Source organism: Rhinopithecus roxellana, chromosome 4 (genome assembly GCF_007565055.1).
Source record: "Rhinopithecus roxellana isolate Shanxi Qingling chromosome 4, ASM756505v1, whole genome shotgun sequence".
Classification (NCBI taxonomy): Eukaryota; Metazoa; Chordata; class Mammalia; order Primates; family Cercopithecidae; genus Rhinopithecus; species Rhinopithecus roxellana.
In genome coordinates this window covers 85,139,173-85,154,102 of record NC_044552.1, presented here as the reverse complement: position 1 = coordinate 85,154,102, position 14,930 = coordinate 85,139,173, and the positions used below count along the sequence as shown (strand labels likewise).

Sequence of the window (14,930 nt, the reverse complement as noted above, 5' to 3'; positions counted from 1 at the left end):
TAACTTCTGCACTCACAGGTTGGAAAACATTGTTCTAGAGTGAAGGGAAATTAAAGGATAAGAAGAGAAAAGAGAAAAACTTATTAGAAGTATTGGAACATGTGTAACCAGTTAAGGCGTGCTAAAGGATGAAAGGCTATGAATTCTGGAGCTTGGGGTATCTTGCGTGTGTCCTAAAGTGTGTGACTCCTCTTTTCATTCTGCTGATTATTGTTTGGCATCAGATCTTAAACTCCAACTTCATAAGGGTCTTTTTGTTTAAGAAAACAGAGTTCACTTTCTCTTTAGTGCCCTTTTAAAACCTGTAAAGAATACGTAAAAAAAAAAATTGTAAAAATAATGTAAAAAAATAGAGATTCTCAGTGATTTGCATTGGAAGCCATGCCCGATGGTCTACTTTCTTGTCAACAGTTGCAGAATAGCTTGATTTAAAAATTAATATCCTCATTTAATGATGAGATATGAACAGATCTCCTTCATGATATAACTGAGCCATACTGCCCCCTCCTTTCCCCAGCTCCATTTCTGTGGGAGGCCCTGCATATATCACAGCCACAGATAAACACTAAAGGTATGGGGTGCGGTGGTTATCTCCCACCAACCCACCCACCCAAAGGTACAATCTAAATTAAAACAGTGTGCTTGTGGCTGGGCGCGGTGGCTCACAATCTGTAATCCCAGCACTTTGGGAGGCCGAGGCAGGCAGATCACGAGGTTAAGAGATCGAGGCCATCCTGACTAACACGGTGAAACATTGTCTCTACTAAAAATACAAAAAAATTAGCTGAGCATGGTGGCGGGCGCCTGTAGTTCCAGCTACTTGTGAGGCTGAGGCAGGAGAATGGCATGAATCCAGGAGCTTGCAGTGAGCTGAGATCACGCGACTGCACTCCAGCCTGGGCGACAGAGTGAGACTCTGTCTCAAAAAACAAAACAAAACAAACAAACAAACAAAACAAAACAAAACAAAAAACAGTGTGCCTGTTACTGCAGCATTAAGGCAAGTTTCCTAGGGCCTTGGAGCACCACTTCAAGCCCCTCCAGTTTAGAAATTCGGTAGCTTCCAGTTCTCTAGCAGGAAGGGAGAAACTTTAGATTGTAGAATTATTTTGTCCATGACTAAATGTCAACTCTACATTATGAATCTAACAAAAAATATATTCTGTGATTCTTAACCTGGATCTAGGATGGAAAATATATGGATGGTGAAAGGAGATGCATTCCTTTTAGTGCTGAAGCTAATCCTGAGTTACTGAAAAGAAAATGAAATGCTGAATAACAGTCTATGTATTAGGAGCTAGCTTCAAATTATATACTTATTGTTTAATATTCTCAAACACTGATGTATTCCATAGTTCCATCAGTTCTCAAAATAGGATAACTGCTTCCACTAACTGCCCTAGATGGCACTAAAAGCAATTTCACAGGTATTAAACCTTGACATTCTAAACAAATATGTTGTTCTTTAAAACAGCAACATACATCTGGCTGGAGAAAGTAATTGTAATGCCCTGTTCTGCTCCATCACTTAATGATCAGTTATGTTTCATCAAGTAATTCATAAGACATATTAGATAATTCCAGGAGCAACACAACTGCTAACCTTTGCATGGCCTTGCTGACATGGTTACTTAGTGTAAACAATGCATGGACCATTTGCTAAAAATACATGTGTTTCAGTTTGGGAGAGGAGAAACACCTGTCCAAATCCAAAACTGTACATTAAGTTCTGACTTCATTTTTTTTTAAAAAGGAACAAAGCAGTAGTTCTACCAAGCAATGAAGCACAGAGATCGGAAAATGACCCATCAAGCACTATGGACACAGATGTTGCCATCTACCTATTACACTGACATTTACCTGAATGAGGTTGGCAGCTGGGTTCCTTCTTTTCTCAAAGTGTTTCTGGCGGTGTTGTTCTTGTACTTTTAATGCAAAACCTGAGCCAAGAATGCCCTGGAACAAAATACAAAAATGGCACTCAAAAATTTCAAAAGCATTGTTAAATAATACAAATATTAAAAAGTCACTAAAATGAGTCTGAGAGAAGACAAATGGTATGTAACCTGTCCATAAACATGTTACATATTAAAATAAGCAGTATTTCTCTCCATTATAATACCATCAGCCAACGGCAAATTGTTGGGCAATACTGCCAGGAGATACAACTTCTGTTCTTTAGTAAATCAATTAGGCATTGTCATTTATTATCTTTTGTGGTATAGCATAGGCACCATGATTATAAATAAAATCACAATAATTTTTTTTTTTGGTGTGTGTGGCCTTCTTTGTGACATTTCTTTTTACCTAAGTTAGAGCGAATGGTCTCATCCAGTGATGGAATGTAGAGAACATGAATTTCAGCTTGGGACAGAGCTGGATTTTAAATCTGGGGGAGTTCAAGTCTCACTGCTGTGAACATGGGAATACTTCTAGCACTTTGATGAGACTCTGAAAGTTAGATTCTCTATCCATGAAATGGAGGAGAGAGGACTGGATAAAATCTATCCCAGCTGTACTTCTTTACAATGTTATAACTCTAAACCTACTAAAAGAAAAATAAAGTAGAGGGTGGGGATACTCAGTTTTGAAGATATATAGTAGAAGGTTTTCTATTTTGCTCATTTGTACAGTAAAGACTAGAACGTGGATCATTGCAAATCACATTCCCATTTTAATTCACACTTACCATTCCTTGCCTTTTTTATTTTGGTTCACCTATTCAGTTTTTGGGATTAGTAAGATTAGTATTCCCTTCTAGGTTTACATTAGTTTTTGGCCACTTTGCTTTCCTTCTGCTTATCATCTTGATCTGCCAAAATTCTCGTTCTTTGATGTCCCCCACTCTTTCCAATTTGCTCTGGTCTACTAACATTTGTGAAAACAAGACGCTTTGTCTCAGCCTTCGGTTGGCTTTTGGAGCTTGCTAAATTCAGTCTCTGGGCTTTGTCTTTAACTCTTGAGTTTATTGGCAAGGGACTGGGAACTCTGCTGCCTTCAAGGCTGTGGATTTTACTTGCTAGCTATAAATTATTAGCTTTTTATTAAACTTCAAGGAGTCTAACCCTTAGGTTAGAGATGGACATTTTATAAGCACCAAGTCAGTATTTGCCACAGGTAAGGAATGGTTGCTTTTCTTTTCTTTTTCTTTTTAGAGTAGCTCAAAGATGGTTCAAAGATGCTATAGGCTGCCTAGAGAGGTGGTGGCTTTTTCATCTCTAGAAGGTGTTAAGTCTCAGCTGAATAACAAGTTGGCTGAGATATATTTGGGCTCTAGATAGCCTTTAACCTTCCTTCTTATCTTGAGATTCCACAATTCTGAGTACATCTGTGACAATAAACAGAAAATAAGTAATGCAATCATGTTTAAAATACGCATTGGTCTAATAATACTATTTGCTATTCATGAGCAATGATCTACTCCATTATTAGTATAAATGACTGTACTATGAAATTAGAAATTACATCATAGGTTCTGTTTTCCATCTCTCTTTTTCAGTGACTGTCTTACACTGTCTAAGATCTCTATCTCTTACAGGTTGTGATTCTACAAACTAAACTTTATAGAAACCTGGTCTCTGTGATCTGGTTTATAGATTTAAACAACGTTTCCCTCCATTTGGGGGTTATAAAAATGCCCCTCCATTTCTAAATCCAGAACAACATAAGTCATTAGTGACTTCCAGTTTTTTTCTGCTGTTTAAGATCATTTAGGAAAGATTTCCTTTACTTTCTCTTTAATACTACTTTTCATAAAGTGTAGACATGCAAGGAATATGAAATACCAAACTTTCTAGCATCTATTTATAACATGTATTATATATACATGCATTTATGTGCATATATGTGTATAATCCACTTGTATGGAGCATAATTCAGATTTTGCAGACGCTGAATTAACAGCACTAGCTACCATTTTGAGCACTTATGATGTGGATACGAGGTTCAGAGTTTAATCCCCTTTGAAAAATAAAGACAGGCACTACATAGCACAAATTTATCATCTGCCAAACAATTACAAATGTACTGAAAATCACATTTATTGTGAATGTGAAAAAAACATATATTGGTGAATGGCAAATGTTTGCTACATATCTCTTGTGCCAGATTGTACATTATAGCATTTAATAAACCAGGTCTGCTTATTGTCTCATCATGGCTCCTTTCCAATTTTTTTCCACCTCTCTCTTAGTACACAGCTTGGTGCACCTAAATAGAAGTCTGTGAAAATAAAGTCTATTGTATATGTATCCACACACATAAAACATGGCTTAAGCTTTGAACATGTGTCATCCTTTCAAATATTGACACCAATAGATGTAAATTCTTAGAAATTGAATTTTGTTTTAATTCATTTTCTAAGACAACAAGACTCAATTTTTAGGTTTTAAGATTTAACACTTTGCTGAGAACTGCTACATAAACAACAACTAGAGAGGAAATATGTTTTGATAAACATTTAAAATATTTAACCTTCATTATCTTCCAGATTAAATGAACCTAATTTGTAACCCACAATTAGCAAATAGGCTATGCTGAAAGATACCCAATGTGTTTTTGTTTTGTTTTGTTTTATTTTTTTTTTTGAGACGGAGTCTCGCTCTGTCACCCAGGCTGGAGTGCAGTGGCATGATCTCTGCTCACTGCAAGCTCCGCCTCCCAGGTTTACGCCATTCTCCTGCCTCAGCCTCCCGAGTAGCTGTGACTACAGGCACTCGCCACCACGCCCGGCTAATTTTTTGTGTTTTTTAATAGAGACGGAGTTTCACCGTGTTAGCCAGGATGGTCTCGATCTCCTGACCTTGTGATCCGCCCACCTCGGCCTCCCGAAGTACTGGGATTACAGGCATGAGCCACCGTGCCTGGCAAGATATCCCATTTTTTTAAACTGTTGTTAACATTTTATTAAATGCAATAATTACATTTAATTAATATTGTTAATGATTACAGTGGCCAATATTTTTAATTGAATGGTTAATATCTTGAGTCAGAGTTCTTGCACTGAATTTACTAGCTGGATGTCTCAAGGAATTCGGTCTCTATAAAACTCAATTTCTTCATCAATGAAAATACTCTTAGCAGGAATATCTAGCAGAAGACAAGGAAGAACCCTAAAGAGGAGAAAGACCTGCCTATCAGGGTAACACAAGGGAGCTGGGGCTTCTTCTGTGAGCTCATTAGCCCAGAGATGGAGTGGGCACCAAGGGAAGAGACCCTACAGTGGAGCGTTGGAAGGGTGGCTTGTATGACTCTGTGATGTGCAGGACAGCCCTTCTGCATTGAGGGTAAGATGGAGAAAGGCTCATTTCTTTCTTGGTTCTCAGGCGTCCTGGGTGGGAGGAACCCTACATAGGGGCAGCCTCTAGCTTTCTCAGCAAAATGTCAATGTATCTTCCTAAATTTCAATCAGACAACACTATTGGTTGGCAGGTACACAGGATATAATCAAATCTCTGACCACTTTGTTTTTTTCTAAAGGTATATATGGACCATTTAGTCTTTCATTTAATAAATAAGGTCTCAGAAAATATTGTGAGGTTTCAGTAAAAGATCCATAGTAGAGATTACTTTTCTTGGCATTGTTAAGAAATATTCTTTTCAGTGAAAGAAAATTTTCAGATTTCCAACATGTATTAATTTAATTTGCATATAAAAATTTCATAATTACTTTATTGGAAACATTTCCAAGAATGACTACTTAGTCTCTGTCCTTTAACTTAACCAAGCGACATATTTAACCTCCCTGTGATAGTTCAGAGTTTCATTATGGGAACTGCCTTTTTGCTGTGCTGAGTGCAGCCCACTTCCAGAGGTGTGTTGACTGTAACACTAATTGGTCCTAGATCTTTACACATTTTGTTTTACCTTTTTATTTTATTTTTACTGACCACCTTAAGGACAGGATATACATTTTGAACATTGATGTCTGCTTGCTATTCACAGATTTCCTTTTCCCTCCTTTGCTGTTAGTCTTTCACCATTTCTTTCTGTTGCAGTGTCTGTTCTATCAGCGTCCTCTATATTTGTTGTTTATAATCTTCAAAGAATTGTGAAACCATAAGGTGAGTTTATCAGAATTTTCTCTGAATGAAGACTAGGTTATGAATTAGGTCTCAAGTGGCTCTCTTATGAAGACAGAACATAGACTGCTGTCTATTTCAACAGCCCAGAGGTTGCCTACCTCCTTGTTCATAGTTTTTGACTGAATCATAGAGGTTGCTATACATGTGGCCTCAGGATAAATATAAACACAAAAGCTGCAATTATTTTGTGCCGTTATAATGGGAAAAAATCCAAGACTGTGTTGTACTGTTTTTAAAGGTATTTTCCTGTAGGGAATCTGATTATTGAGTGAATCTCTTCTCTGTTCTGAATTGTTGAGATTGCCAGATGAAGTTGCCTTGGATATGTAAGAGTTTTTTTTGATTCTCCTTGATTTCGTCAATTTGTTTCAGGAAACATGTATTTCCAGATTCATACAGGCAAAGGGAAGTAACATTTATTGAGAGTTCTCTTCATGACAAGAACTTGACTTACATTATTACATTGATCTGCAGAAAGTTTCTCTGGGCTCAATAATTCTTCCTCCATTCTATTAAAAAATAAACTTATTCAGGGTCACTGTTCAGGCTGAATTGTGTCCTTCCAAAATTCATATGTTGAAGTCCTAATCCCCATGACCTCAGAATGTGACCTTGTTTGAAAATAGGTCCTTACAGAAGTAATCAAGTTAAAACGAGGTCATTAGGATGGACCCTAATCCAATATGACTGGTGTTCTTCTAGGAAGTGGAAATTTTGACACAGATGACATGAAGACACAGGAAGAAGAGCCATCTATAAGTCAAGAAAAGAGGCCTGGAACAGATCTTTCTCTCATGGCTCTCGTGGCTTCTCAATGCTTTGATTTTGGATGTTCAGCCTTGGGAACTATGAGACAATACATCTCTATCGTTTAAGCCACCTAGTCTGTGGTACTTGTTAAGGCAGCCCTAGTAAACTAAAGCAGTCACATAGTTAGTACATGACAAAGATGTATTCAAACTGAGTTCTAGTACCCAAGCATATGCATGGCCTTTTCAGTCTCTTTTCTGTGCTTTTGAGTGTTCTGGGGCAGAACCATCTGGTGAATCTCGAGTTGGGCACCTACTGGTGGGACAAGGGTGTCCTCTGCCCTCATTAATAGGCAGAAGAGAAGCCCTACGAGCTAAAAGAGTTTTGGAGAGGTGCTCTGGGGTCTCTGGTTGGCACAGCTTGAGCTGTGTCTGGAGCAAGACTGGAGCTATTTTCCTTAAGCACTCCTGCTGCCACTGCCTTAACCCTCTTTTTTGTTGGCTCCCCCTTCCCCACCCCAGGTGGAGTGAACGAAAGCAAGAACTTGGAAATGGGGGTAAACTGTAATATTTTGAACAGCTGCCTTTAAAGACACAAGAGAATAAAATGATCAGAAAGGCAGGCTTCATTCACTAAGGAGAAAATAATCAGAAGCTTGGGGGCAGATAAATGTGCCCTTTATTCTGATAAGATACAGAAACTGCTCATTAAGAAAAATCAATGATGATGACACAGTGAATAAATCATCTGACATGTTTAACACGCTTTAAGGTCATATGCGTTTCACTCAAATGGATCTGAAGAGAAAAATACTCCACTGTGCACATCCATCTCTTAAGTAGCACACACTATAAACCAAATTGGAAGGATCAGTTTAAAAAAAGATAGCTTTAAATCTTTGCAAATATTTTAAATGTCTTAGTAGCATGTTGCCTAAAAAGTGAGACATCATAGTTATTATTTGGTCACAAAGTATGAGCCTATATTAAATAAAGTCTCAGGTTAAGTGTCTCCAAGGAAAGACTATATTTTATAAATTATCCAGATAATTTAGAAAAGTCAACATTATATCAGAAAAATTATATTTGTAAATGATACAGATGTATTCCCAAGCATACCAATTTGTGAGAGCTCACTCTAATAAGTCTCTAAGACCTAATTTAAACTGCTTTATTGGTGCAAAGATACTCACGGCAGGAAGTGCAAAGAAAGAAATGCCAAGGAGTGCAAAGCCTGCAGAAAGCAATCTTCCCAGCCAAGTTAGGGGAGTTTTGTCTCCATAGCCAATAGTTGTCAATGTAATCTAGAAACAAAATAAATAGAACGTGCAGCTTAAGTACTTGAGAGGAAAGTTAGGACCCATGAACAGGAGGCAAGCAACGTTTCCACTAAATCATTATTCAACAAATCTTGTTGGTGCTTTTTATTACTGTGCTTTAATTTTCCATGACGCATGACAGAACTTCTCTTTGTTTAAGGAAAAGAATAACCTACGTACTTGTTCCTCCCTTATAACACAGTTTTCCGTCTTTTCTAAGTGTATTCAAAGAAAGGTTATTTAAGTAAGTGGATAACCATCAGTGATTCAGAAATGATAGCACCATGGATTTAGTACCAGATCAGTATACAGAATAATAATTTACGTTAATTTAGGCAGTCCCTTCATTACCTTGGCAGGCATTTCCTGAAGGTCTGGTGTGTGCAAGGTATGTGTTAAGATTTGTAGTGGAACAAAAATGAGGGCATAGTTCTTGTCCTAAGATATTTATGGCCTAATAAGAGAAACATGCCACACATGAATAATTAAAATAGACATAGAATGGAATGAGAGAGGTATTATAATGGAGGTACAAATAACCTGCTATGGGAATTCAAGGAAGAGATTAGTTATTATAAGCTTGAGGTGTTGAGGGAGCTTTACTAGGGAGATGTCATCACACCTGGGCTTTGAAAGAAGGGTAACATTTTGAGAAGCAGAAATGGTAAAGAAGGTGATCTAGGAAGGGTGAAAGAGGTGGCTAGCTGCAGAGCAGTGAGAACACATAGTGTAGATTCTGAAAAGTACAAGTTGTTCAGCTGGACTGGGGCATGGTGGATTTAAAAAGGATTAGTGACTACTTTAATTTATTTTATTAATATTTTATAGACAACAGTGTACAGGTCTTTCAGCTCCTTGGTTAAATTTATTCCTAAGTATTTTAATCTTTGTAGCTACTGTAAGTGGGATTGTTCTCTTGATTTCTTTTTTGGAAAGTTTGTTGTTAGTGTATGGAAATGCTAGTGATTTTTGTGGTGTTGATTTTGTATCCTGCAACTGTACTGAATTTATTAGTTCTAGCAGCTTTTTTTCTGGAATCTTTAGGGTTTTCTATATATAAGATTATGTTGTCAGCAAACAGCAACAATTTCCTTTCTTCCTTTCCTATTTGGATGTCTTTTATTTCTTTCTCTTGTCTAACTGCTCTGGGAAGGATTTCCACTACTATATTGCATAGACATGGCAAAAGTGGGCATCCTTGTTTTTTTAAAATCAAACAAATCCTTTATTAATAATTTTTCATTTTTGTGGGTACATAGTAGGTATACGTATTTATGAGTTATATGGGATATTTTGATACGATACAGGCATGCTATATGTAATAATGATATCAGGGTAAATGAGGTATCCATCACCTCAAGCATTTATCCTTTGTGTTACAAATAATCCAATTATACTCTTAATTATTTTAAAATGTACAACTAAATTATTATTGACTATAGTCACACTGTTGTACTTTCAAATACTAGATGTTATTCCCTCTTTCTGTTTTGTTTTTTTTTTTGGTATCCATTAGCCATCTCCGCTTCCCTCCCTGCTCACTCTCTCCACTACCCTTCTCATACTCTGGTAAACATTATTCTACTCTCTACCTCTGTGAGTTCAACTGTTAATTTTTAGCTTCCACAAATAAATGAGACCATGTGAAGTTTGTCTTTCTGTGCCTGGCTTATTTCACTTAACAAAATGAGCTCCACTTGCATCCATGTTGCTACAAATGACAGGTTCTCGTTCTTTTTAATGGCTGAATAGTACTCCATTGTGTATATCTGCCACATTTTCTTTATCTGTCTGTCGATGGATGCTTGGGTTACTTCCAAATCTTGGCCATTGTGAACAGTGCTGCAATAAACATGAGAGTGCAGATGTCTCTTTGATATACTGATTTCCTTTCTTTTGGCTATGTACCTAGCAGTGGGATTGCTGGATCATATGGTAGCTCTATTTTTAGCTTTATGAGAAACCTCCAAGCTCTTCTCCATAGTGGCTAATTTATACTAATTTACATTCCTGCCAACAGTGTACAATGGTTCCTTTTTCTCCACATCCTTGCCAGCATTTGATACTGCCTGTCTTTTGGATAAAAGCCATTTTTACTGCAGTTAGATGATATATCATTGCAGTTTGATTTGCATATCTCTGATGAGTAATTATATTGAGCACCTTTTCATATACCTGTTTGTGGTTTGTAATGTCATCTTTTGAGAAATATCTATTTAGATTTTTTGCCCATTTTAAAATTGTATTATTTTATTTTTTCCTATACAGTTAGAGCTCCTTATATATTCTGGTTATTAATCCCTTGTCAGATGGATAATTTGCAAATATTTCACCCCATTCTGTGGGTTGTCTCTTCATTTTGTTGATTGTTTCCTTTGCTGTGCAGAAGCTTTTTCATGTGATGTGATCCCATTTGTTCATTTTTGCCTTGGTTGCCTGTGCTTGTGGGATATTACTCAAGAAATCCTCGCCCTGGAGAATTTCCCTCATGTTTTCTTGTAGTAGTTTCATAGTTTGAGGTCTTAGATTTAAGTCTTTAATCCCATTTTGATTTGATTTTTTTCCATATGGCAAGGGATGGGGTCTAATTTCATTCTTCTGCATATGGATATCCAGTTTTTCCAGCACCTTTTATTGAAGAGACTGTCCTTTCCTCATTGCATGTTCTTGGTACTTTTGTCAAAAATGAGTTCACTGTGGATGTATGGATATTTTTTCTGGTTTCTCTCTTCTGTTCCATTGGTCTATATGTGTTTTTATGCCAATACCATTTTGTTTCGGTTACTATATCTCTGTAGTATAATTTGAAGTCAGGTAATGTAGTTTCTCCAGTTTTTCTCTTTTTGCTTAGGATAGCTTTGGCTGTTCTGGGTATTTTCTGATTCCATATACATTGTAGAACTGTTTTTTCTATTTATGTGATGAATGTCATTGGTATTTTTTATAGGAATTGCTCTGAATTTGTAGATTGCTTTGAAAAATATGGACATTTTAACAATAATGATTATTCTAATCAATAAACATGAAATATCTTTCCATTTTTTTGTATCCTCTTTAATATCTTTCATCAGTGTTTTATAGTTTTCTTTGTAGAGATCTTTCACTTCTTTGGTTAATTCCTAGGTATTTAATTTTATATGCAGCTATTGTAAATGGGATTATTTTCTCAATTTCTTTTTCAGATTATTTGCAGTTGGCATATAGAAATGCTACTGATTTTTGTATTTGATTTTGTATTCTGCAACTTGACTGAATTTGTTTATCAGTTCTAATAGTTTTTTGATGGGAACTTTAGGTTTTTCCAAATATAAGATCATATCATCTGCAGACAAGGATAACTTGACTTCTTCCTTCCCAATTTGGATGCTCTTTATTTCTCTCTAATTGCTCTAGCTAGGACTTTCAGTACTATGTTGAATAGCAGTGGTGAAAATGAGCATCTCTGTTGTGTTCTAAATATAGGAGGAACCATCCTTGCATCCCTTGGATAAATCTCACTTGGTCATGATGGATGATCTTTTTAATGTGTAGTTGATTTCGCTTTGCTAGTATTTTGTCGAGGATTTTTGCATCAATGTTCATTAGGGATGGTGACCTGTAGTTTTCTTTTTTAAATGCATTTTTGTCTGGTTTTGGTATTAAGGTAACACTGGCTTCGTAGAATAAGTTTAGAAGTATTTGTTCCTCCTCTACTTTTTGGAATAGTTTGAGCAGGATTGGTATTAGTTCTTCTTTCGTTGTTTGGTAGAATTCAACAGTAAAGCCATCAGGTCCCAGGTTTTTCTTTGCTGGGAGAATTTTTATTATGGTTTCAATCTCATTACTTGTTATTGGTCTGTTCAGGTTTTGGATTTCTTCATGGTTCAATGTTGGTAGGTTGTATGTATATAGGAATTTATCCATTTCTTCTAAGTTTTCCCATTTATTGGTATATAGTTTGTCACTGTAGCCTCTAATGATCCTTTGAATTTCTGTAGTATCAGTTTTAATGTCTCCTTTTTCATCTCTGATTTTATTTATTTGGGTCTTCTCTTTTTTTTCTTAGTCTGGCTAAGTTTGCCATTTTTGTTTATCTTTTGAAAAAACAACCTTTTGTTTTGTTTATCTTTTTTTTTTTTCCCTTTTTAAACGGAGTCTCACTCTGTCGTCCAGGCTGGAGTGCAATAGCGCAATCTCGGCTCACTGCAAGCTCCACCTCCCAGGTTCACGCCATTCTCCTGCTTCAGCTTCCTGAGTAGCTGGGACTACAGATGCCCGCCACCACACCCAGCTATTTTTTGTATTTTTTTTTTTTTATTTTTAGCAGAGACGGGGTTTCACCATGTTAGCCAGGATGGTCTCAATCTTCTGACCTCGTGATCCGCCCGTCTCGGGCTCTCAAAGTGCTGGGATTACAGGCTTGAGCCACCGCGCCCGGCCTTGTTTATCTTTCATATTTTCTTTGTTTCAATTTCATTTATTTCTGTTCTGATCTTTATTTCCTTTCTTCTATTAACTTTGGGTTTGATTTGCTGTTTTAAGTTGCATAATAGGTTGTTCATTCGAAGTTTTTCTTCTTTTTTGATGTAAGCACTTATAGTTATAAAGCTCCCTTTTAGTACTCCTTTTGCTGTATCCCATTGGTCTTGATAGGTTGTGTTTCCATTATCATTTGTTTCAAGAAATTTTTCAGTTTGCTTCTTAATCTCTTCATTAACCCATTGGTCATTCAGGAGCATATTGTTTAATTTACATGGGTTTGTATAGTTTCCAAATTTTCTCTTGCTACTGCTTTTTAGTTTCATTCAATTGTGATCAGAGAAGATACTTGATATTATTTCAATTTTCTGAATGTCTTAAGACTTGTTTTGTGGCCTAACATATGGCCTATCCTGATCTATACTTGAGAATAATCCATGTGCTTAGGAGAAGTGTGTGGAGTATTCTGCAGCTGTTGGATGAAATATTCTATAAATATTTATTATGTCCATTTGGTCTATTGGGCAGATTAAGTTTGATGTTTCTTTGTTGATTTTCTGTCTGGATGATCTGTCCAATGCTGAAAGTTGGGTGTTGACATTTCCAGCTATTATTGTCTTGGGATATGTCTCTCTCAAGCTCTAATAATATTTGCTTTGTATATCTGGGTGCTCCAGTGTTGGGTGCATATATAGTTATAGTTGTTATATCCTCTTGCTGAATTGATTCCTTTATCATTATATAATGACCTTCCTTGTCTCTTTTGATAGCTTTTGTCTTGAAACCTAGTCTGTCTGATACAAGTGTAGCTACTCCTGCTCTTTTTTGGTTTCCATTTGCATGGGATATCTTTTTTTATCCTTTTATTTTCAGTCTTTGTGTGTCTTTATAGAGGAAGTATGTTTCTTGTAGTCAACAGATCGTTAGGTCTTGCTTTTTAAATTTAATTTTAATCCATTGAATCCATTCAATCCTGCATCTTTTGATTGGAGAGTTTAATCCATTTATATTCAGTGTTATTATGGATAAGTAAAGACTTACTCCTGCCATTTTGTTATTTGTTTTCTAGTTGTTTTGTGGTCTTCTCTTCCTTCTTTCTTTCCTTCTTGTCTTCCTTTCAGTGGAAGTGATTTTCTCTGGTGGTATGATTTAGTTTCTTGCTTTTTATTTTTGTTGTGTATCCATTGTATGCTTTTTAATTTTAGGTTACTATGAGGCTTGCAAATAATACCTTATAACCCATTATTTTAAACTGATGACAACTTAACTCTGATTGCATAAACAAATAAGCAAAAAGAAAATTAATGAAAATGCTACATTTTAACTTTGTCATCCCACTTTTAAACTTTTTATTGTTTCTACTTTATCTTATTATACTGTGTATATCTTGAAAAGTTGTTGTAGTTATTATTTTTGATAAGTTCATCTTTTTGTCTTCCTACTTACAATAGAAGTAATTAGCACAATTATAGTGCTATAATTTTCTGTTTTTCTGTGTACTTACTATTACCAGTGAGTTTTCTACCTTCAGATGGTTTCTTATTGCTCCTTAATGCCTTTTTTCTTTCAAACAAAAGAAATCCCTTTGGCATTTCTTGTAGGACAATTCTGGTGTTGATGAAAGGCCTCAGTTTTTGTTTGGGAAAGTCTTTATTTCTCCTTTATGAAGGCTATTTTTGCCAGATATGCTATTCTAAGATAAAACATATTTTCCCTTCAGCACTTTAAATATGCCATGCCACTCTTTCCTGGCCTGTAAGGTTTCCACTGAAAAGTCTGCGGCCAGATGTATTGGAACTCCATTGTATGTTATTTATTTCTCTTCTTTTGCTGATTTTAAAATCTTTTCTTTATCCTTGATCTTTGCAAGTTTACTAGTAAATGCTTTGACGTTAAATCTGTTTGGTATTCTACAGCCTTCTTTTACTTGAATATTGCTATTTTTCTCTAGGTTTGGGAAGTTCTGTTATTATCCCTTTGAACACACTTTCTCTCTCTCTCACTCTCTCTCTCTCTCTCTCTCTCTCTCTCTCTCTCTCTCTCTCTCTCTCCCCCTACCTACTCTTTAAGGTCAATAACTTAGATTTGCCCCTTTGAAGCTATTTTATAGATATTTTGGGCATTTCCTTCTTTTTTATTATTTTTTCCTTTGTCTCTGCTGACCATGTATTTTCAAATAGCCTGTCTTCATGCTCACTAGTTCTTTCTTCTGCTTGATCAATTCTGCTATTAAGGAACTCTGATGATTCTTCAGTATGTCAGTTGCATTTTTGACCTCCAGATTTTCTGCTTGATTCTTTTTAATTATTTCAATTTATTTA

The 14,930-nt window shown here is 36.1% G+C and overlaps 1 protein-coding gene across 2 annotated transcripts in view; it reads right to left on the bottom strand.

Annotated features, from left to right (window-relative positions):
• Nucleotides 1–14,930, bottom strand: part of KCNQ5 (potassium voltage-gated channel subfamily Q member 5) — a 609,909-nt gene that overhangs the window by 97,485 nt on the left and 497,494 nt on the right. The window contains exons 6-7 of one of the 2 annotated variants that reach the window (XM_030929123.1): nucleotides 8,026–8,136; nucleotides 1,861–1,956 (exon numbers count right to left, since the gene is read on the bottom strand). In XM_030929123.1, the coding sequence (XP_030784983.1) occupies nucleotides 1,861–1,956; nucleotides 8,026–8,136 (207 nt within the window). The remainder of the gene's footprint in view (nucleotides 1–1,860; nucleotides 1,957–8,025; nucleotides 8,137–14,930) is intronic. The other variant, XM_030929124.1, reaches the window with a different exon arrangement.